Raw genomic sequence first — 22407 nt, forward strand, 5'->3', positions numbered from 1 at the left:
TATGCTGATAACCAACATATAGCATGATAACTTATTACACTATTGGCTCAAACAATTTCAGTACATTATTGCTTATTATTTAATTGGCTTCATTACATTAAAAATGGCCAATATTATTATGCTATTGGCTGTCTTTCCAGTACTGGTTGCTACACACCCTCTGATTAGATGCTGGTAATGTTAAATGAGAGCTGAGATACACCACGGTAAAACATCTGAGAATGTCTGATAATAGTAAGTAATGTTTATGCATAACAAAAAAGAAGGAAGATAATTAATTTGGACTTATTTAAATACTGAAGTGCCAAACTGTTTTTATCAGAAACAGCAACCCAGTGTTGACCTGGAATATTTGGGGTGAGCCTTGTAAAAAAACCTGCAGGAATCTGATCAGGCATAGCCTGCTGCTACATACAGTATTACCTTTACAGATCAAAGTGAATGGAAACAACAGATCAGTGCTTCCTTGTTTTATCTCAACAGCAGGTTTCTTAGCTCCTGAATCCTAAATGAAGTAATGTGTGAGTGTCAACAGTACGTTAACAGTAGGGTTAACACGCTACACTGCTATTTCATCTCCCAGACAGTCGGGAGCTCCCTGTCTGTTCAAAACATTGAGCAGCCTCAGCGTCTCCTCATCTGTTCCCCAACCAAAAATATCCATCTCCTCCTCCTCGTCGTCCTCCCCCTCATCGTCATCTTCCCTGTCATCGCTGTCGTCTGTGTTCGACTCGTACTCTGAGGCGATTCCTGACTCGCGAAACCTGGCAAACTCCAGGCAGCCAAAAGATTTGACTTCGCGGGACAACAAGTTTGCCGGCGACTCAGACGCATCCTGACATTTTATCTCTGGTCTGTTAGTCTTCAGTGGCGGAGGTGGCGAGGGGAGTCGAGGAGGTGGAAGTCCCGGGGGCCCCGGGAGGAAACGGAAACACTCCAGTTTGAATAGACACTGGTCCCTACCTAGTGGGCTTCCTACAGTCCCATTGGAAGAAGAAAAGGCGTTGCTGGTCCCGTCGCTGAGTGCTGGCAGGTTGACGGCTGATACCTCGGGTTTGGGTGTGGTGGGGTCGCAGATCACCGGTGGCACCGTTGACCGGAAGGTGATCTCCAACAAACTGTCCTGGGAACCCACTGGAGAGAGGAGACAAGGTGAGGAGACAAAAAGAGAGAAATAAAGCAATGAATAAGCAGGAAGAGACAAGATGTGAATAACAGATCAAATATTTTATACCCCGCTCAACATCCATCCAAACCCTGATTTAAATTCATCTGCCAACACCTGAGTAGGAAGAAGACTAATGTGTGTGATGCAGATATCTGAGAATGGGTGGAAACGGAGAATTACAAGTCCAAACAAAATAAATCACTTCACTACTAATAAATCAGTGCAGTCTTGTACACGGTAAGCAAAACGAAAACCACGTTTCAGAGCATTTCATCATCATCATCATCATGGTGTGCACTTTACAGGGACAGACCTGGAGCCGAACATGCAATAGAGAATATTAAACACAATCTAAAACTAAAACATGGAAAAAAAAAAAAGAAAAATCTGCAATTCACTTCTTAATGGAGGACAGGAGTTGCACTTAGTGATTTAACCTTATCTGGTCTAGAGCTCCCTGTACAGGGGGCAGCATAAGGTACATGTAGTACAGAAGACCTTTGCACATGATAACAAGCAGCAATCCAAACATGTAGCATATCAAAATGATGGGCAGACCCTCAGCTCAAAGACTCTACCAAGCATTGCCACTCAAATGAAAGACAACTACAACTCCAAGCAATTATATGACAATGTAACTAAAACATGAGACATTGTCCATTTTAGAGCTTCTGCTTCTCTACTTCAAGTAAACTACACAAACAAGGCGACATATGAAAGCAGAGACTCTGAATATAACAAAGATGCAAGCTGTGCAAGCTAGCAGCCAAAGAGCAGCAAATAAAATAATCATTAGCTCATTTAGCATGTCTTACGTTTGCTGCTTGGTGTTCAAAAGTTGTATTCCACCTAAAAAAAACTTTGCTGATGTGTTCTCTTACGACTCTGCCTTTGTATGAAATGAACCATGAAGGTCCTTTGATTCTCCTGACTCTGACCATTGATTAATAACATTGGTTATTTACCTATATTTTTACCTACATAACATCTCTATTAAACTGTCTGTAAAACTGCTCAGGTTCACTTTTTTAACTTCTAATTTTGCACAGTTCCTCATCAGACATTACTAAGTTCTAGATGTACCGGGCTGCCATCGTCTGGTTTTCACTGAAAGTAATGTTTCTGTTTTAGGTAAAGATAATCAATTGCATTTTCTACTGTATTCCAGGTGACTTTACTCTCACACAGTGACACATTTATTTGATTTTGACACTTCTTTAGTAATCTCTTTTGGGAGCATGATTATACATACAGCCCTTATAGTTATGAAGATATATTTAATTTATTTTGGGTGTGTCAGAAGGAAAAAAATAGGCCTCATTAAGAAGACGTTAACTGTAAGCCAACAAAAAAACACCTCGAATATGAGAGAAAGATCTTAGATCATCCATCCAATATAATCAGCTCTCTGTGCAGCTGGTCAGGTCGGCAGCAGTGAGCTGAAATGTGAGGAGTAATGCTAGAAGTTTAAATGCTTCTTATACGCCACAAAACGGCACAGCTTTATATTTCTGGTGCACTATTTCAGTTATTTACACTTGATGAAGAAGAGGCCCGAAGAAGCTTGTTTTTGTTCATCTACACACAGCACTCTACAAGAACAGCAAAAAACTGCCTTTTCAAGTGTGTTTTTATTATTATTTCTTTTAACGTAAAATAATCCTTTTGGAGTTTAATGAGCTTAATGTAGCAGTGGGAAATTTTCACTTTTCTACTGAAGCTGGAAATTCATGAATTAACAATCATATTTCACATTATAATTCATGAATTTGGCTGAAAACGCCATTATTTTTAATGGTTGCATAGATGAAGACTCTTCCACAGCAATGTAGGACGGACATTTCCATTATCTTCTTCCTTGGTTGAGAAATGCAGAAAGAAATGCTTCAAATGTAGTTTCTCTCTTTAAATCAGGTTTCTCCAGAGATGTTCTATTGTACATTCAGGACAGGTCTAGACTCTGGCTAGATTTTCCCAATCTTCCCCAAACCATTGTGCTTTCTTGGCAGTATGATTAGTTTCCCAGATCCGGAGGAAAAATATCCCTACAGCATGATGCTGCTGTGTCCATGTCCGGCCGGATGAATGCTCACATGTTTTCCACACTCTGCTGGGTGTTGTGACCAAACTGTTTAATGTTTGTGCAATCAGGTCATTACTCAGGTATCTTTTGGCAATCAAGTAGCAGGCTGTCAGGTGCCCTGTAGTGAAGACTGGCTTCTGTTCGATCACTTAGCTCTAAAGGCGTGGTTGGTGTGCTGCTGCACCCATGATTATACTTTTCTAACTCCTGCTCATGTCCACAAAAACACTCAGTTATAGAAACCGTTAGCTTGTTGCTAACCTGTCTTGCCAAACTCTGTCATTAATCAGTATTTGAGTCATTTCTAGAATGATTGTTGGTGGCCGCCTGATAGAATCCTTTCTCACCCACTTGACTCCATTAGACGCTTAGAAACATGAGAACCACTGATGCACACAGTTGTACTCATGTTAATACAGTAGAGATTTTAATATTTAGAATATTTAGTTTAGAAAAAATCTATGGACTTTGTTCATCGTCTTTGGGAAGTCGAAACAGAGGCCGAGTGCTGTTAAGTGTGAAAATAAGTTACCACTGCTTATCTCTTAGTTTCACAGAAAAGTTTTCCTGTTTGAAATGAGTTGCTTATTAAAAAGTCCAGCTGGCAGTGAGGGAGGAGAAGATTTCTCACCACGGCATTTCTGAAATGTTTGCTGATAAGATTAAAGATCATTTCCTGCAGGGTGACATTTGGAGGGCAAGGCTGGAGGTGAGGGGAGAGATGGAGCGGACAGAAAGGGTGGGGTCAGGGACTGGCTAACAGCAACAGGATGTGTATGGAGTCTGAGAATCTGAGCCACGAGGGATCGATCTGAAAACCCAATCCACTCAGAGTGAATTTCCATTAAGTACGACTGTGGTTGGCTCAGTTGGTCTGATGTCCGTATGACTGGAGACGGAGATGAACATGTCCGTTCCCTCATGCCTTGTGTGGCTGGATTTTTTTTTTCTGTTGTGAGAATTTAGTGCAAACTGTGTGTGTGCTGACTGGTATGCTGAACTATTCTGTCAAAACAAGCTTGTAGTTTTTTTTTTTCACCATTCCATGTTTGGCATACTCAGCACACTTCTGTGAGATATTTCTGTTTTTATATTTTATTTCCCTTTACTTTTACTGTTACCACAGTATGGACAGATTTATGATTTTCCTGTTATGTTACTTGGCCTTTATCTTCCCTTCTTCTGCTGTAATTATGTAAAAAAAGCTTCTGCTTTGAAAACATTCATGTTGTATTTCATGATTTAACTGTTCTGATATCAAGGCTGAACTGTGTTATCGTGGTGCAAATTAAAGTACTGGTTGAAGATAATTTTGGGATGAGAAATCCCCAAGATGAGTCTTTAGGTTATCAAGAATATTAGGTGAATTTCGGTTTGTTTAAAGGACCATTATTGTATTAAAACTTTGTGTACTGCTTTTTTAAAGTGTAATATGTACAGTTTTAGTCTATTATAAGCAAACACAAATTTCTAAAAATAAAAAGTATAGTATAAAAATAAAAGATATTAGTCTGTTTGGCTAAAAAGTGACATAATAAAACAAAATGAAATGCAGCGATTGTTGCACAGAGATTAAAACTGGGTAACAAGACAAGACTGGATGGGATTTCTTTTTTATAAGCATGTGTTTTAATTCAATTTATCCGACATAAAGACCACGTAGCTGCAGAGACAAACAAGTAAAACTTTACATTTTATTCCAGTTTCTGGTGGGGATCAGGTTATTTTAGTTTACTTTAGTAGATTTTATAAAATAGAAACTAAACACAAGTCTGTTCCTGTTACATGGTAAATGAAGAGGTCCCAGATTTGGTGAAAATGATGTTTAAGTCTTATTGTAAAAAGCTCAGACAACCATCTGCTCACTGTTGGTCTTCTGATGTTCTTCCATAAGAGAGGTATTACTCTTTTGCCAATAATATGCTTAAATATACAAATACTCGATTATTTTAATCTTCATTCTGCTTAATCCAATTAAAGGGAAGCTGACAACTATCTCGCAATTACCAGGCGAGAGGCAGGTTACACCCTGGACAGGCCACCAGTCCATGACACGGCCAACATAGAAAGACAAACAACCCTCACATTCACACATGTAGTTTAGAATTTAGTGATTAATTAACCTAACATGCATGTCTTTGGATGGTGGGGGGAAGCTGGAGTACCCGGAGAGAACCCATGCATACACGGGGAGAACATACAAACTTCACACAGAAAGGCCACCAGCTGCGGCTCGATCCAGTAACCTTGCTGTGACGCCAAGCTGCTAACCACCACACCAACGTGCAGCCTAACAGTATTCGGAGCAGTAAATTGTCGTGGATGCATTGTTTCCCTTCCTGCCACATTTTTGGGGATTTCAGTACTAAACACGGTGAAAAATATTCTTTTTCTTCTCATATTTGATGCAGATATCGACGGCTCGGTTCTATATGTTAACATAAACCAATTTAACAGCTAAATAATTAGGATTTCTTTATTAAGGCTGCAGAAGTAAAGCCAAGGCAGCTTTTACTTGGATTTAATTTTCTATCAGTTTAACTTCTGGCAGGTGTTTGGAAGCGGGAAAATGAAGCGAGTGATGAGGAATCGGGGACTGTTTTCCCTACAAACTCAAATACAACATGCATGTCTGGAGATGTTTGTTGCTCAAACTCTTTGGGAGGATGTACAGTGTTGGCCAGGAGTTAAGTTTTCTAATGTTGGAAATACTGACCGTTTTGTTTTCCAGAATTCATCATCAGTGTGTTATTGTTTCTGCTGTTTACACTCAGCCTGCAGTCGGCTGATGAAGTGATTGTCTTTGCGTAAACATGTTTCTTAATCAAAGTGTTTCTCTACAGTTGTGAAGAAAGTTAGAAAGTGTGTGTACTTTCTACCATGTGCAAGTGTTACTATAAACTCTATCATACAACATGCATGCTTTTGAGCCTCTAAAATGATCAACTCACTGGAATTTGGTCCTGCCATCTTGGTTTCCAGCTCCTGGATCTGTTTAACCAGCAGGGAGATGTGCTGCAGCAGGTCTTTGTTCTGCAGCAGCAGCTGGTGGACTCGAGCCTGGGCTTCCAGCCGAGCCGTGGCCTCGGCACTCAGCTGGTCCTTCAGGAGATGGACCTGACATGGAAAACAGAAAAGGAGAGAAACAGATCTCATTGTTGAAGAAGTTGCTGAAAATGCTTTTTTACATTTTGGTTTTGTCAACTGGATTTTAAGTGAAAAACTGCATTTATATTTGTATAAATAAAATTTAAAGCCATGACTTTTTTCCAACATCTCTGCAGCCAGACCAAAATATTTTTGTCCATAGCACGAGACAGAGAGCTGTGTCTAGGCAATCAGAGCCCATGAAATGTTGATGTGTTTTTGCCTCCAAAGCAGTCGAGTCCTTCATGTGCGCATCACTTCCCATTAAACTGATGGCAGCTTAATGTGTTAGCTATTTGAATATAAGAAACCGAACCTGCCGATGCAAATCACATCGAGGGACAGACAAGCACTAGCCTCCATTAGGAATATGCTTTTAAGAGAAATGAAACAGAATAAAAAAAGAAAATAAAGAAATGAGAAACTTCCTGCTTCATGTTTGTTCTTCTATCATTATTAGCTGCAGTACATCACAAGCTGTGCTTCTTCTCATATTATAAGCATGCTTCCTATCTCTTGTATCCCTGACAACAGTTATGGATCTGATCATTTGGTGGAGGCTGCTGTAAAGTTAGCACACGTAAATATTAGCAGTTTTTTAGCCGGATTCGTGGACGTACATAGGCTATAAGTGTTAGAAATTATTAATGCTATAGGTTCCGTATGTTTATTTATGATTGTTGAACTTCCAGATTAAGCACTGCGGAGTCTCTGGCGTAAACGAAATGGTCCTTGATCTGAAAACTGATTAGGAAACACCGCTGGTTAGGGAACCGGCCCGTTTCGATGGTACAGCTGACTAAGCCGTAGTTGATTGTACATCACTTTAGATAAGAGTCTGCAAAACATAAATAATGTTTGCTTTCATATAAACTGACAATGTGTGTTCACTGTAGGTCATTTACCACCTGGGGGCTAGGATGCTGCTGTTTTCCTAAAAAAAGTATATTAATGGAGCGGCATTGCAATTAGGCAGCATGTACGAGGGTCGTATACCTGAAAATAAATAAATAAACAAGCATACGTTCTAGCTCGTGCAGTTCGAGGAGGATCCTGAGATGGATGCGATAAAGTTTACTGGTGAAGTAAGGAGTAAACAAAAGAAAGTAAAATGAAGAGTTGGAAATTTATTCTGTAAATTAAAGCGGGAGAAAAATCACCGCCAAATGCTGGTTCACCACTACCGGTAAGTGCAAAACTTTAGTGCTCAATTTGGATCAGGACTTACCCACGATAGTATGCGCTACAGAAAGTAGTGCTTAGTGGACACTATGCACTACCTTCCAGTGCACTCATGTAAGTACGCGGTTTGAGATACACTCATAGTTGATGTAGAGAGACAGATTGTTTATAGAATAGCTTCCTTTTAAATTATTTTTACAGAAAAAATGTTACTTATTTAGCCTTTAAGGTGAAAAGTAAATGACTTGAAAGATAAAAAGCCAGACAGACTTTGCAACTTTTATTTTTGTAAATACTTCTCATTTCATTTTCACTGCTGTCCTTTTTACTTTTTAAAATTTTTTTTAGGAAAGCAAAAATCTGTCTTTGCAAGCTGAGCAGTGAATGTTTGAGTCTTCGTATTTGGACGGCTTGACTCCAGAATCTGGTGGAATCTGCAGGAGGCAGCGATTGATCCATCACATTGTGCTTTAATGGCAAAGTCATTAATCTGGCTGTTGTCAAGGCAACAGCAGTAACCCGCCTGAGTGTCTTTACAGTAAAAAATTGAACCAATCAATTTGTAATAATCCAGTAGTGATTGTGTTAGTAAAGTAACCTCTAAGACTGTCTCAGGTGGAGGAGTTTAAATATCTTGGGAACTTGTTCTTAAGTGATGTGAGGAAAGGTCAGGGTACCACAGTGTATCTTGTTTTCTGTTAAACTACAATTGAAAAAAGAACAGGAGAAAAATCGAAAGAAACAAAGTGCACAAGTTGTCCATCACTTACCTAAAAGTGCCTATTTACACCATTTGAACCTCAGTACTGCAGCAATCAGCTAGATGCCATGTGATTATATAGAAGTGGATCAGTGTAACAGCACACTGCCTCTCTAACTGCGGCTCTCTGGTTTCAAGAGAAAGTCCGGCCCCGTTTGCACGAATATGCAAAAACTGTCAAGGTTCTAGATTATCCACCATTGAATGAAACACTCTTAAATACCCTAATAAGAAGAGAATATTATTTGGATTCCGTATTGACCTATTTTATCCAAAGTGGAGCCATTTCTGAGCTGTTTTACAGGTTGCAATTCAAAAGGATTTTTGATCTGGCTGTTTGCTTTAGTCTGAGTTGCAGCTGCTCAAATGTGAAACACTTTAGCTTCATACAATCATTTTTAACCCCTTCAAAATCCCCATAAAACATTTTGTGTTGCTCCTGTTTGACTTTAAATGACCTTCATGTAATAATGAGTTCATTAAATAGCCTTAAAAAACAGCTTGATGAAAACCTCTAATATTTTCTCTAAAGTGTGGAAATAGTTTCCCATTAAATCTAAAAGAAATGTGTGTCCAAACTTTTTACTGGTAGTGTGTTTACCATGTTTTTGTCTCAAGTTGAATCAACATTGAATAAGGTATAAATCAGGCATTGTGTGCATTCAGGTGACATCACATCTGCCTTACTAGTTCTGTGTAACATGGAGGTTTGGTCAACACCTTGCATGCTCATTGAACCTATTTTTGACTGGAGTCAAAAGCTTTACATCTGTGTCATCTTTGGCTTTTTTAAACATTCAAATTGTGAAACTGATTTAATTAAGTCAAGGTTCCCCAAAAAAAGGGGAGCGGGCCACGAATTTTACAAAAACACATCTGGAAAAATGACTTATGAAGCTTTCGTTGGGCTCAAAAGAAGCTGCTTCAAAGCATGCCAGAGTCGGCAGCGATCATGTCATTAAAGGTTTCTAAATGGCTTTATTTGATTGGCTAGGGACAGTCTCTGTTACCTTCTGTTATTTAGATGATAAATTAAAGCTCAAGGGGCGACTGACCCATCCACACACTAGGAAGTCATATGTTTCCAAGCTTGGTCTTGTAGAAGCTCGTCTGAAGCTCCAGATAGTTTAAGATATTGAGGAAATGAACTTAAACTGTTCTTGGATGATGTGTAAGGATGTCATAGGTCAATTTTCTTAAAATATCTAGTCTGGGAGCTTGCATCTAAGCATCTAAACTCAACATCTTGCATCTTCCTTCCACAACCTTAGCCATTTTAGTTTGTCTGATCACCACTTTGCTTCCCAGACGCATGTGAACCTGCAAAAGTCAAGTGATTGAATACAAGCAATAACCTCTTTAACAGGAACAACTGAAAGATCTCAAGTCACACCAGTGTTGCAACACCAGAAAAAGGGGAAAAGCTTTGGTGGGGGTGTATATGCCAAAATGCAAATACACCCTGACAAGGCATGGGCAATAGATGCAAGGCCTTTGTATTGAAAAGACTGTGCCTTTATAAAATTTTAATAGAGGACTCGCGGTTCTCTGGTGGCAGCTCTGATCCTCATGTAACCTTAATGCCACAGTCTGCTGCGCTGTGCAAGGTTAAAGCAGACTCCATTTCAATTTAAGGCTGAAAGGATGACATTTTCTTTTACATTTTGAATCATTTATACAAAAAAGGAAGGCAGGAGAGATGGATACCATTCAGTCAGTGCAGGTCCAAACACACAAACAAACACTCACACCCAGCACTTTTAGTAGCAGTGACTTCTTGTTTATCAATCAAATATTCACCATCCTATCCCCCACTTTAGTCATACAGAGAATGTAATTGCTTTCAGCTGTTTAAAAAAATATTATCAAAGTCTCAAATCTCAAGAATGGTTCAGAAAAGGCTCGGCATAAAAGACGACCACTTATTAAAGATTTTCTGACAGGAGAGGCTGTGTGGTTCGGCCATTTGATTAAGCCCAACCCTGAAGTTTGGTCATGGCCCAGTAGAGTGCCAAATATAAGCTGGGTGACTAACTGGGAAAGAAATATTGAGCCAAACAACCTTCTACTAAATTAAGCTGCATGTACAGAGGGGGGCATTTTATAGTTAAACTGACAACTGAGAGGAGCTTCTCAGTGGTGACACTGAGGCGTTCACCGTGTTGTCAGAAAAACATTTAACATGATGCCTTGAGTGATAAAATTGTTTCATCAATAGCAGATGGCGTCTGAACAAGTGTCTGCAATATTTCCGGGAAGCGGAGCAGTGTATTTACAGACAGCAGTGCATCACACAGGCTCAGTTAGAGGTCATTAAGTACTCAAAGCGACTCCCTGGTTTCTCATTTTACTTTGATATGGCAACATGGAACTGGTTATCATGGCAGGATAAGGGCTTTTTGCTCTAGATGCCAGTGGTAATGCATCTTATGGGAAAAAAATAACAATAATAAATAGATGGAAAGCCATGCAAGCAAATTGTAATTGGAAATGGACCAGCATATCAAGGATGCTTCAGCAATTTGAGACACTGTTGTGCACCTTAACTTCTACAAAGTGCTGCAGTTATTTCCCTTTGCTGCGAAAATGATCAAAATAGTGTTAAAACATCAGATTTTATACTATTTTATTGTTTGTGCAATATTTATTGTATATTTATATTGTATGTCAGGTTGAGTTGATCAACTGCCCACCGATTATTATATCTACATTCTTGTACTGAATTTTTTTGTGTTTATTTTTAGGTAATGGTCAATAAAAGGGTTGATCAAAAGAACCAGAATCAAATAGTTCAGAAAATTAACAACTCTTATTTAATGAAGCTGAATATTTTCAAGTTTATGTGCTCATTAATCTATAAGACTATTTTTAGTGTTCTAAATTAGAAAAATCATAAATATTGTAAATTACTGTTGCACAACTGTCCAAATACGGAAATATTACCATGCAATGAATTTAAAATAAATAAAAAAACAAAAAGAAAAGACTTGTAGTGAAACAGAAAAGCTGAGGGGTCAAAGAACGTGTTGACTGGAAATGCCACAATGATCCATCTGTAATGATTATTAAGAAGATTATTACAGAAAAAGCACAAAACTAATAAAAATTGTGAATAACTTTTACTTTGGGCAATGTAAGGTGATAACCATGAAAAACTGACAGGATTAGGGTAAGTGTATCAATATATCCAATGATAAAATATTTTTAGTTGAATAATATGTATATATTTGCATATGCATAAAGATGCAAGTATAGGAAGAAAATGTTTGCACTTTAAAGCCAGAAGCAGACTCTCCATCCCCACCTGCTTTTATTATCCTTCTTCCGAATCTCTTATCTCTCACATCTCTTTCACTCCTCCTTCTTCCATTTACAAGAACACAGTCTTTTTCCTTCGATGAAACCTCATCACACCTTCCTTACTTTAATGAGCTGGTGGGGTGGAGAGACGCAAGATAGAGTCAGATTTCACCGCCTCATCTTCTTCTCTCACATCCATCCATCAGAGAGAAAAAACATCTTGTGGAGGACAATCATCTACATCCATTATCCTCACTCTCAGCAGCAAACAAAGGTGATTCTAGGTTGTGCCGTGGCCTCTGCAGAACTCATTTGCAAAGACTGGACGCCCTGTTGATGACTTTAGTGGTGTAATTTACAGCAGACATATCCTTCCTCGCTGACAGCAGTTCAGCCACTCCAGCATGGTGTGTAATAAAACCTGTCACATTTGTCCTGCTGATGTTTGTGTTAAATGTCTTATTGAGCTGCAAAGGCTCCTAACAGGACACTGAATAATTCCATGCCAAAATGGTGGCAACTATACAAGATAAAAACAAATAAATAAAAAGTAATAAGCTAGATAAGAAGTGATACTTTTGAAAGTCAGACCTGTATTTTAAAGAAGGATATCTGATCCCAAACAGCACAATGTTTCATTCTGAAGCAGCCACATAAGATTAAATTCAGCAAATTCTGCAGAAGTAAAGTCTGCTCACACTGATAAAATCTGGTCCTTTTTAGCCTGTTTGTCTGGCAACCTGGAATAAGTTTGCATTAGAATTTAAAAAAGATCATATCTTGCCGATTTGGAAACAACAATGTCACCTATTCTTTTACAAACTTACAAAGCTGCTACTACAAGTAGGAGCGCTGACACGTAGCCAATTAATAGGTGCAGCACTTGAATTTCACAGCGGTGGTCCCTCGGTGATAAACCTGCTGCTACCCAACACCACCTGCTCGCTTATCCTGAAACTAAAGGAGCTTCGAGCACTTGAAAAGACTCGTTAAGGGTCTCATTAAGCAGCGGCATCACTCTGCCTATTCATCGCTCTCGTTGTTAAAGACTATGTCCCAGGAGAAGAGGGCCCAAGGACAAATTCAGTTGGAGACTAAGAAAGGTTTCTGTCTAGAAAAATTAATATTCAACTTTCGTCTGGGTTTGTTTGAAGTCAACAGCAGGGTCAGGACCTACATATTATGGTTTAGAAATTTAAAAATTTGTGCAGAGAAATTTTAATTTGGAGATCTTCGCAGAGGCATGTAGAGTAGAACATTTTCTTCATGCAAAGATTTTAAATTTACTTCTTTTTAAAGGATTTTATCTTTGATAAATAATTCAAATAAGCTTTTTTTTTTATTGTGTTTTCAAAATGTTTGGAAAAGGAAAAAGCAGAGAAAGTGGAGCTTTGAATGAGACAAAAAAGAGAAGAGACACTTATGGTTAGAAGACTGCGAATTGCTTCACTTCAGAGCATTTCACATTTAACACAATCAAAATGAAAGAATGAAACAAAACAAACCTTATTTATGAACTTAGCTGTTAAAATGTGGACATTTTAGCAACTGGAACACTGTCTAAGCAGTCTGATTCAACCAAACCCACAGTGTAAGGCGATTAGGACTGGTGTGTGTGCTGTGACTGCAGGCGGAGGATGCACGCTTCACACAGAATTATCATGACCACATTACACTGCCCACGCCAGGTCCCTTTGATCTGAAAGTGTTTGAAAACTCTCCAATGGCTCTTTGCGTCATTTTTTTTTTGTCTGCAGTTTGGAGGGATTTTATCATTTTGCTGGTGCAATGACACGTAAACATAAGAAATATGCAACTAATGTGTGTGACGAAGAAGAAGTTTGAATAGAAATGAGAGAAATAATGGATACGGTAGATTATGGACAAGTTGAAGGACAGGGGGGTTGGTGGATGATTGTCCCTAATGCTGAGAAGGAAAGCAACAATGGGCAAAAAAGAATAAAAAGAGAAAAAATAAAGACTTGGAGGTGTAATTGTTGCTTCTGCAGCTTTTAATCACAGCAGTTTATAAAAATACACAAAATTAGGGAAAACAATTAAGATTATGACACGACGAAGAACAAAAGCAACAGGAGGCTTTTCGTAAAACTGATTTCAGAAAATTCTGAGGGAAAGATCAGCGAGAGAGCTGAAACGACCGAGGTCTGATTCCATTAAGGTGTGACGGAGCTGCAGCTGCATCACAACGGTTTTTATCAGAACACAGATAGCTGACGTTCCCTCCCTCAATTTCACAACTTCATTAAACATCTCCACTTCCACTCGTCTCTAAGTAAGCTGTGATTAGTGTTGACCGGCTTGCTAATTTACCTCCATTTACTTTGACCTCCGTTCGGTCTCGTCAGCGGGGTTCAAAAATAAAATTTTTCCAGCTTCCCAAGTAGAAACCGCAAAGTCACAGGCAGTTTCAGCAGCGGAAAGCAATCCCCTCTTCACCTCATATGGTAATTTCTTCCTTAATAAGCGGGTAGAAAAACACTTCGCCTTATTGCTTTCGAGCATCACTTTGTGATGCAGCTGTAGAGGTCAACAAGCTGTGTAAAGAAGACAGGTGACAAATGGAAAGAAAATTATGGCTGGAATCACTTTTGTGATTTCTAACATGTTTGAACTGTAATTCATTTATCAAAATGTTAGGAAACAGTCTGGAATCTTAAAGGTCCAGAGTGTAGGGGTGTGCTGACTTGTAAATATGTTGCAAGAACATATTTACAATATATTATATATAAACGATATATGCAAAAACACCAGAGAACAAACCTACAGCATGTCTGCTTATAAATCCCTCTTTTCAAGATAATAAACACAGCATTTCTTATTTTCACACTATCCTACACTTATGAAAATGTAGTTATGAATTTTATCCAGCATTTTCATCAGTAGATCAACTAAGATATTACACACAAGATCTGAAAGACAAAGATGTAGAGTAGGGACTGTATCACCAGAATAAACACTTAAGGTCTGAAGAGATAAAACTCAATAAAGAGGAGAAGAAAAATACATTAAAGAAGGTATGAAGCAGGGCTCGGTTCATCGAAGCTGCAAATCAATTTCTGATTTAAGCCAGAAATTTCTTCTAAAATATGTATAAATAAGGCAAAATGTAAAATTTCTTTCTCTAAAATGACTCCTTTTTCAAAATCTACTGTGTGTAGTGTCATTGAAAAAAAGCCTTTGCAGGTCTTAAGAGGAGTTAAGTCATACAATCCCTGTATTCCCTGACATTTTAATCCATAGATTGAACAATGTAGGTCAATTCGTTTCCTGTGTTTTGCCTTCAGTAGCAGATTGAGCCCTCCTATGTTATTAATGATGCTTAGAAACGGCCTCAGGCAAGTTTATTTTCACCTTTCAGTGACATTTAGTCTGTGAGAAGTAGGAATCAGAATACTTTATTGTTATCATACTTTGGTGCATAACAAAACTGCAGCAGCTGCCACTGAAAAGGTGTTTGAAATAGAATAAAAACCCAAAATGTATACAAGAATAAATAATATAAAAAGGACAAAAGTAGGAAGGACAAAATGTATTTTTCTTGGCCCTACATTTATTATTCTGCACAAGCTCTTAATAATTACCAACGATTCTACCATGGTCTGGGTGAATACTCTATTCTGACTGGCTGGAGGGTGTCCATTAAAAAGTGATAATGGACACCTTTAAAAGAAGTTCCGGCCAAATAGCCTTATTGCTGTAAATTACTGCGCTGACTAAACGCTAGTTCGTAACCGTGGCAACAGAAACTCAGATGCCGGGCTGCAGACACGCCAGATCATGCCTGTGACGGCGCATTGCTATGAAAGCAGCTTGCAGGCATATTGGGCTCCTTCAGTCCAGGAGAGACGAGAATGGAGCAACATTTTGTCATCCCGCAATGTCCCAACCAGCAGTGGTCAGGGTCCACAAACGTTAAATCTCCGTCCTTCAAACGCCACTATGGACATGCCAGTATCTTTATGAAATGTCACGATCAACGGCAATGTTGCATTTAATTTTAAAAAGGTTGTCACCTGTCTTGATACACAATGATCAGAGTGAATGGTGGACAATATTTCTTGCAATAAAAACGATTTAGGAAACTATCTGTGGACTTTGTTTGAAACAAAATGTTGCATCATCCTCTGAACACACACAAGCTGTAAGAGCTGCACCCGCCCTCTGAAATGATACTTTGTGTCACGAAACATAACATTAAGCAATCATCTCCCTTCCCTCCACTGAGCAGGTCTAATACAACAGCTGCGGCCAACCGACTTGTAGGTTCTGTGTTAGAGGCCGTTAAGAGTCGCCGCTGGAGACACACCAGATCACATCTGTGACGGGGCATCGCTGGGAAAGCAGCCTGCAGGCTTATTGAAAGATTTAGGAAACTCTCTGTGGACTTAGACCATTTGAAGCAAAATGTCGCATCATCCTCTGAACACACAAGGTGTAAGAGCTGCACCCGCCCTCTGAAATGTTTGTGTCTCGTAACATAACTACGGCCAACTGAGCTTTTAACGGTAAAAAACAACATTAATGCATTAATAATTTATTTAATATTGTTTCTTTCGTAAGTGACCATGGTATAAGCGGGATAATGCCCTTCGAGGTGTTCATTATCATAAATGAATGGACTTCGCGGAGGCAACCGTCTGACGCGATAATGGACACCTTGTCGGGGATTATCCCTTACTTCCTATCCAGATTAACTTAATCAGACCAATAAAGTAACTGGTGTGTGTGGCTGTGTGTGCTTGGATTTTTCCAAAATACGATTATTTGAAGTTTAAAAGATGATTCCATATAAAAACATTTTCTATTTTGCTGAGCAACACACTATTTAAAGAGGAAAACTAATGAAAAATTACCTTAGAAAAGTTAAAGATGTGGCAAGATAAGTGATGCAATTCATGTTCATTATTTATACTAAAGAAGCAGCTTTTGATGGGTGTGAGAATGGCTGCAGCTGCATAGACAGTTTGGACATCAGTCTACATTACAGTACAAGGCTATTTTAACCTGCGGGGCTTCTGTGACAGATGTGTAACTAACACATTACAGGAGTTCAAGGACAGAGTAACGCCAACACATCATGGACAGTCATGTCAGACACATGTCACCTGTGTTGTTTTTATGTTTAATTGTGAAGCACTTTGCGATGTTTTACTTGAAAGGTGATATATTGTACTATAGGTACTATAAAGGTGCTCCCAAATTTCCCTGAGGGCTTTCCGAAGGGATTAATAAAGTATTTCTATTCTATAAAAAAACATTACCTTACTTACTTACTATAGTAGAGTGTACCTGCTCAGCCTCTCCACATCTCCACCAGATCAGAGGAACATGAAAACAATTTTCTAAGTTATAATTTACCCTCACTTACATTAAAATGTTTTTGCACTTATTCTGCACAGCACTTTTCTCACAACACTCTTGCCTTTTCCACAAAGAACATTTTATTTATTTATTTTGTGTTATATGAGGTTAAAAATAATAATAAAAACTATTTTACTGAAAAATTCTTTACTACACCTTGGTTTTCAGTTTTGACTTTGGTATCTTTCTATGAGGCTGCATGGTGGCGCAGTGGTTAACACTGTCCCCAACAGCAAGACAGTTCCTGGTTTGAGCTTGTGTGGGTGGGTTATCACTTGGTACTGCAGCCTTTTCCCACAGAAAAACAACATGGTACGTTAATTGGTTTTCTAAATTCTCCAAAGGAATGTCCAATTTTGGTCCTCGAGGGCCACAGTTCTACAGATTTTAAACATTTTTCTGCTCCAACACCTGATTCAAATGAAATGGATCTCCTTGATAGCTTCTTCACAAGTTCTGCTCAAGCTTGTTAATGAACCATTAATCTGGGTCTAGTGTGTTGAAGCAGCAGACATCTAAAGCCTGCAGGACAGTGGCCAGCCAAAACCGCAACTGATCTTTAAATGAAAATCAGTACTGTAAACTCTGAAGTTAATGTCATCAGGAAAGAATAATAAAATAAAATAATTCAATATGTCAGGATTAGAACCAGAGCCCAGCATTGTTAATGATTTACATAAAATATTCTGGAGCTACAATTTAAGGGGTTTCTCATTTTTGCTTATCTGTTAATAATGTGGGATTTCTTTAATAACTAATTTAAGATAAAAGCTATACATTTCAAAACCCCTCAAATTACTTTTTTTTCTCAAATTGAATACAATGGGAATGAAATGATTCAGTAACTGTATTCAAATGTGGTGGCCTGACCACAGCTGCGAGCTGTAAATGAAAACTAACCTTTTCAGTTATTTCAGAGACAAACACAGCTGAGAGCATTTAGGCATAGTTATATTCTTACCACCGAAAATCTTAAGCCTCGTTTCCATGGTTGGGACAGTTAGGATGTGGATATAGTTTGTAAATTAATCTCGTTCCCACAGCCAACTGTAACCTGGCCTGGGAGGTGGAGTATCAGTTGGATAGCGATAACTGCCTTAACTACGTAATTAGTTTTTTTTATGCCAGGTCGCATGGAAGGTGACATTTTTTTCCAATAAATCAACAGATTGCAGTGTGTCAAGCTCCGCCCTTTTGGGTTGGATTGGCTAGATTGGTACCCCAATGGAAGGATCCTAAAAAAGTGGAAATGCAAAACAATGCACCCCGATCTACCCCTCCCCACACCTGCTGGTTGAAACAAGGCTTTAAAGAAACCTGAAGAATTATGAAAATCACAAGCTTTGTTTGTGGTATAATTGTAACCAAACTTCCAAACTTCATGGTGCATTCAAGGACCCCTTGTAGTCTTCTTTGTTGAAATAAATATGTTTTTTTAGCTTGTTCTTTTACTCATACACTCATTTGATATATATATATATATATATATATATATATATAAAAAACAGTGTTTAAATTTATAACTTATTTTTTTCCAACTGAAATTGAAGTTTTCTTCATTTTTAAATCAGTTTTGCAGTAAAGAACCCCCCAAAAGTATAATTATATTGGTAGATATTTGTAGAAAAAGCTGACATCCAAATTGTGGATCCCCATTCTAAAATAATGAGATGTAATAATTTGGACATTTTTCGTAGGCTTTCATTTTAAATGTAGGATTTTTGATGTAGGAAAGGAGTACATATGTTAATTTTGAACAATCAAATCAAAATGAGAAGTCATCATTGAAAATCTTTTGTTTAACATAGTGAGAAAAATTATTACAAGAATACAACGGCAGTGTTAGGTTGCAGGCAACAACAGCACAAAAAGATAGAAAGAAACCTTTAATTAAAAGAAACTGGGGAGAAAGTGAAAACTAATTCAGATGCATAGTGGATACAAACTGTTACAGCAGCTCAGTCAACTTAAGACCATTTACCAAGGTCAGTAACACCCACCTCAGCAAAATAACACTCATTTTCGACATTAAAACAAAGTGAAATACTTCCTTTCATGTGCCAAAACTCTGAGTCATTAAAACAATTTTACACCAGCATCTCTGCCAGTGAGCAGCTACCGCTGGCTTGCTCATTGTATAATTTATGGCATTTATTTACAGCATGGACATGATCGATCTGAATGTGTGAGCTGTGACTGGAGTCAGCTCAACATCTGCAGGTAAGAGTCCTGCATCCCTGTCTGAAAACCATGACACATCAGTTTATCTTCAGTTATGATGCAGCAGATTCTACAATACTGGCCTTTTGCATGCAGACTGACAAACCGTGTGAAAATGTATTTGTGTTTATGTGTGGGTGGGTGTATGTATGTGTCTTGCGTTGATCCAGTTCATGAGCCAAAAGTTCATGTTCACTAGTTCCTCCTCACTGCAGCTACTCAGATTGTGAGATTTATATCTACTTCTGAATGCACTTAATTTTTTTCCTCAGCCTTTTTCTCAAATCTTTATCTTACTGCAACTGTGTCCTTAGTGGATGCATAATTTCCCCTTCTTATATAATATTCAAACTTCTGGTGGGCAGGTGTGACCTGCAGAAAGAGGAAGGTGCTCACTGGCACCATGTGGAGTGCCAACAGGGTCTCGAAAGGACTGAAAATAAACATGCGTGGTATTTTCTTCATGACAGAGGTTAAAAGACTGAATAATGTGTTGATGGAGGATGCCCAGAGGAGAAACAGAGCGAGTGTCTGAGTAGGATGTGCAACAAAAGTAAATCTTTGACTCAATTTTACTCTTTGGCGAGAGCCTCCAGAAATAAAGGGCTGCAGAACAGACACTGATTTGGTCTTCCTGCTGTTTGGCTAGAGAGTATGAGTCGCCCTCATTTCTTTATATGTTGCTTACATGACGCCTAACTTTGTTGTAATTTTTCAAGTGGTCTTGAGTAGTAGTTTTCTAAAAAATTTTCTTTGGACAGGCTGCTTTTTCAGTCCAGTCCTTGCACCTGATCATTTAGAGGAATGAGTGTTTTGTTTTTGTTTGTTTGTAAAGCCACTTAAACATAAAACAGGCTCCTAACAAAAGGCATTAACCAGTGTTAGGTCAACACAAAACAGCCAATTTAGCAAAGAGTCAATGTTAAATTGGTTCTTTTAGCTCTTTATTACTAGCAGTCTGTCACAACGACATATGTTTCCACTTCTTTAGTTGCATGTATGAAGAATATCAAAGATAACAGTTTGAGAAACAGAAAATAAGATTTTTGAAGGAACAATGTGATTTCCAAAGAGTTATTAGGTAGATATTTTGAAAAAGTGGATGTGCAGTGTGTCCATTAAACATTTGATAAAACTGGACAAAGAAAGAATTGAAGAAGAAATGAAAGGCCTGGAAAAAAAGACTATCTACTACAGATGAACAGGATCTGAAAGTGATGTCCTGATAACAAATCCACCAAAGACCTGACACAGGGTCAATGGGAGATGCTTCTGGATCTTCAAGTGATCTACTGTTGCCCGAAGCCTGATTAGAAATGGTCTTCATGGACAGGTGGCTGCCAGGAAGCCATTCTTCAGGAAAAGAAACGGGTAGAAAAGGCTGAGACTACGCCACATGTCACAAGAACTGGGCTGAAAAACCCGTGGTAGAAAGTCTGAAGGAGGGTTCTCGACAGGGAAGAGGACAAAGCATCTGAAGAAGACCTTTGGAAAGGAGAACAATTCCTGAAGACTGCTTAAAGAAATGACAAGCTTCTGTAAGAGGGTTCAGACCGTGATGAAGAATAAAGCTGCTCAGACCAAATATTGGCTTTAAAACTTGTTCGAACTGTACAACTACACCCACTGTATAATGAAATGAGAGGTAATTCAAAACTTGCTTTATGCTTGCTGCTAATCTTTCAAGAAAAAGCAACTTCTGCAAGACAAAGCTGCATGTCTGGATCTTTATGTGTGCAGTTTCACACCAAACCTGCTGGAGCCTGAAAGTTAAATGCTTCACAGAGCTGCTCTGAGATGCCAAATGAATGAGGATGTGTGTAAAGAGCTCTGCATAATGCTGCTGTCACTTAGTCTAAGGACTCTGTAACTGAAACGGAGTACTACAGCAGTTCCCAAGGCAACATACAGTCCACTCGACATTCAAGTATCACTTATAGCAGGGCTGGGCAAGTACGGTCTTGGAGAGCCACAGTCCTGCAAGTTTAAGATGTTTCCTTATTTCAACAGGCCTGACTCAAATGAATGTGTCACTGAGCAGATCGTGGTGAACTTTTGGATCCATTTAATTTTAATCAGGTATGTTGGAGCAGGGAAACATCTAAAAACTGAAGGACTGCAGCTCTCCAGGACCAAATTTGCCTACCCCTGACTTATACTAATGACTTTATTGCTATAAGCTGGACAAATGAAAAAAGATAATTAAAATGAAATGGGAGTAATACAACTTTCATATTCACCTCATGGTATATTTCTGCAAAGTCCCAAAAAATTAGCAATTATTTATAATTGCTTACAAGTGCTATTGCAGACAAACTCTTTGAGGATCACGTATGACTGCAGTATCTTTTTGGATGTCTGTGTTTGTTAAACCCACCTGTGCTACAGCCACTTGTGTCTGCTGCTGTTGCTGCTGGAGTTGCTGCTGGAGCAGCTGGATCTGGTGGTGGACTGACAAGGGGGCACCGGGTGGCACCAGTGTGCCCAGTGCTGGGAGCAGCATCCTGGGACTGGACAAGAGCAGAGAAGCCTCTTCTGAAGCCTAAAACCAGGGGAAAAGAAAAGAGAAGTGCTCAGTATAGCTCCCTAAAAGGGACAAATAATAATTATAACTAATCATTAATTATTTAAAGAGCAAATAAACTTCTGTACTCAAAAACTACTGTCAACTTTTCCACAAGTTTTAATTGAAGATACTGACAGGCATAAAGACCCCCCCCCCCCCCAAAAAAAAAAGAAAGCAACTAATGAATAAATAACAGGACGAGCAATGGCATCACTAAAATGCCTCAGAGAACAAGCCATCATCAAAACAAGCATCTGATTTTGAGCTTGGAACAAGCAATGCTGACTGAGAATGAAGTGCTTCACTCCAGCAGTAATGAGCTTTGGGACTCAGTTCTTCTTCATCTGAAGGCACCAAACAACCTAATTGTTTCAAAGCTTTAGTAACCAGCCCCACATCATGCCCTCTTCTCATTCAGGCTGTCAAAAATATTTTTGTTTTGCTGATATTTTGCCTTAATCACACTACAGCTCATCTGTTTTTGATGGTGGAGGGGCAGTGATGAAACCCGAGATAAACAAAAACAAAACAGGAAGAATGAATTGCATTCAAATCACTCATCTTTTATTTCCAGTCCCCCCCCCCCAAAAAAATACAGA

At 38.7% G+C, this 22407-nt stretch overlaps 1 protein-coding gene across 4 annotated transcripts in view; it reads right to left on the reverse strand.

Moving 5' to 3' along the window:
• LOC121652732 (carboxyl-terminal PDZ ligand of neuronal nitric oxide synthase protein-like) overlaps nucleotides 1–22407 on the reverse strand; it is a 196756-nt gene that overhangs the window by 29100 nt on the left and 145249 nt on the right. For all 4 annotated transcript variants that reach the window (XM_042005671.1, XM_042005672.1, XM_042005674.1 and 1 more), the window contains exons 8-10: nucleotides 21620–21784; nucleotides 6203–6368; nucleotides 964–1134 (exon numbers count right to left, since the gene is read on the reverse strand). In XM_042005671.1, the coding sequence (XP_041861605.1) occupies nucleotides 964–1134; nucleotides 6203–6368; nucleotides 21620–21784 (502 nt within the window). The remainder of the gene's footprint in view (nucleotides 1–963; nucleotides 1135–6202; nucleotides 6369–21619; nucleotides 21785–22407) is intronic.

Source organism: Melanotaenia boesemani, chromosome 14 (assembly GCF_017639745.1).
Source record: "Melanotaenia boesemani isolate fMelBoe1 chromosome 14, fMelBoe1.pri, whole genome shotgun sequence".
NCBI classification, from domain to species: Eukaryota; Metazoa; Chordata; class Actinopteri; order Atheriniformes; family Melanotaeniidae; genus Melanotaenia; species Melanotaenia boesemani.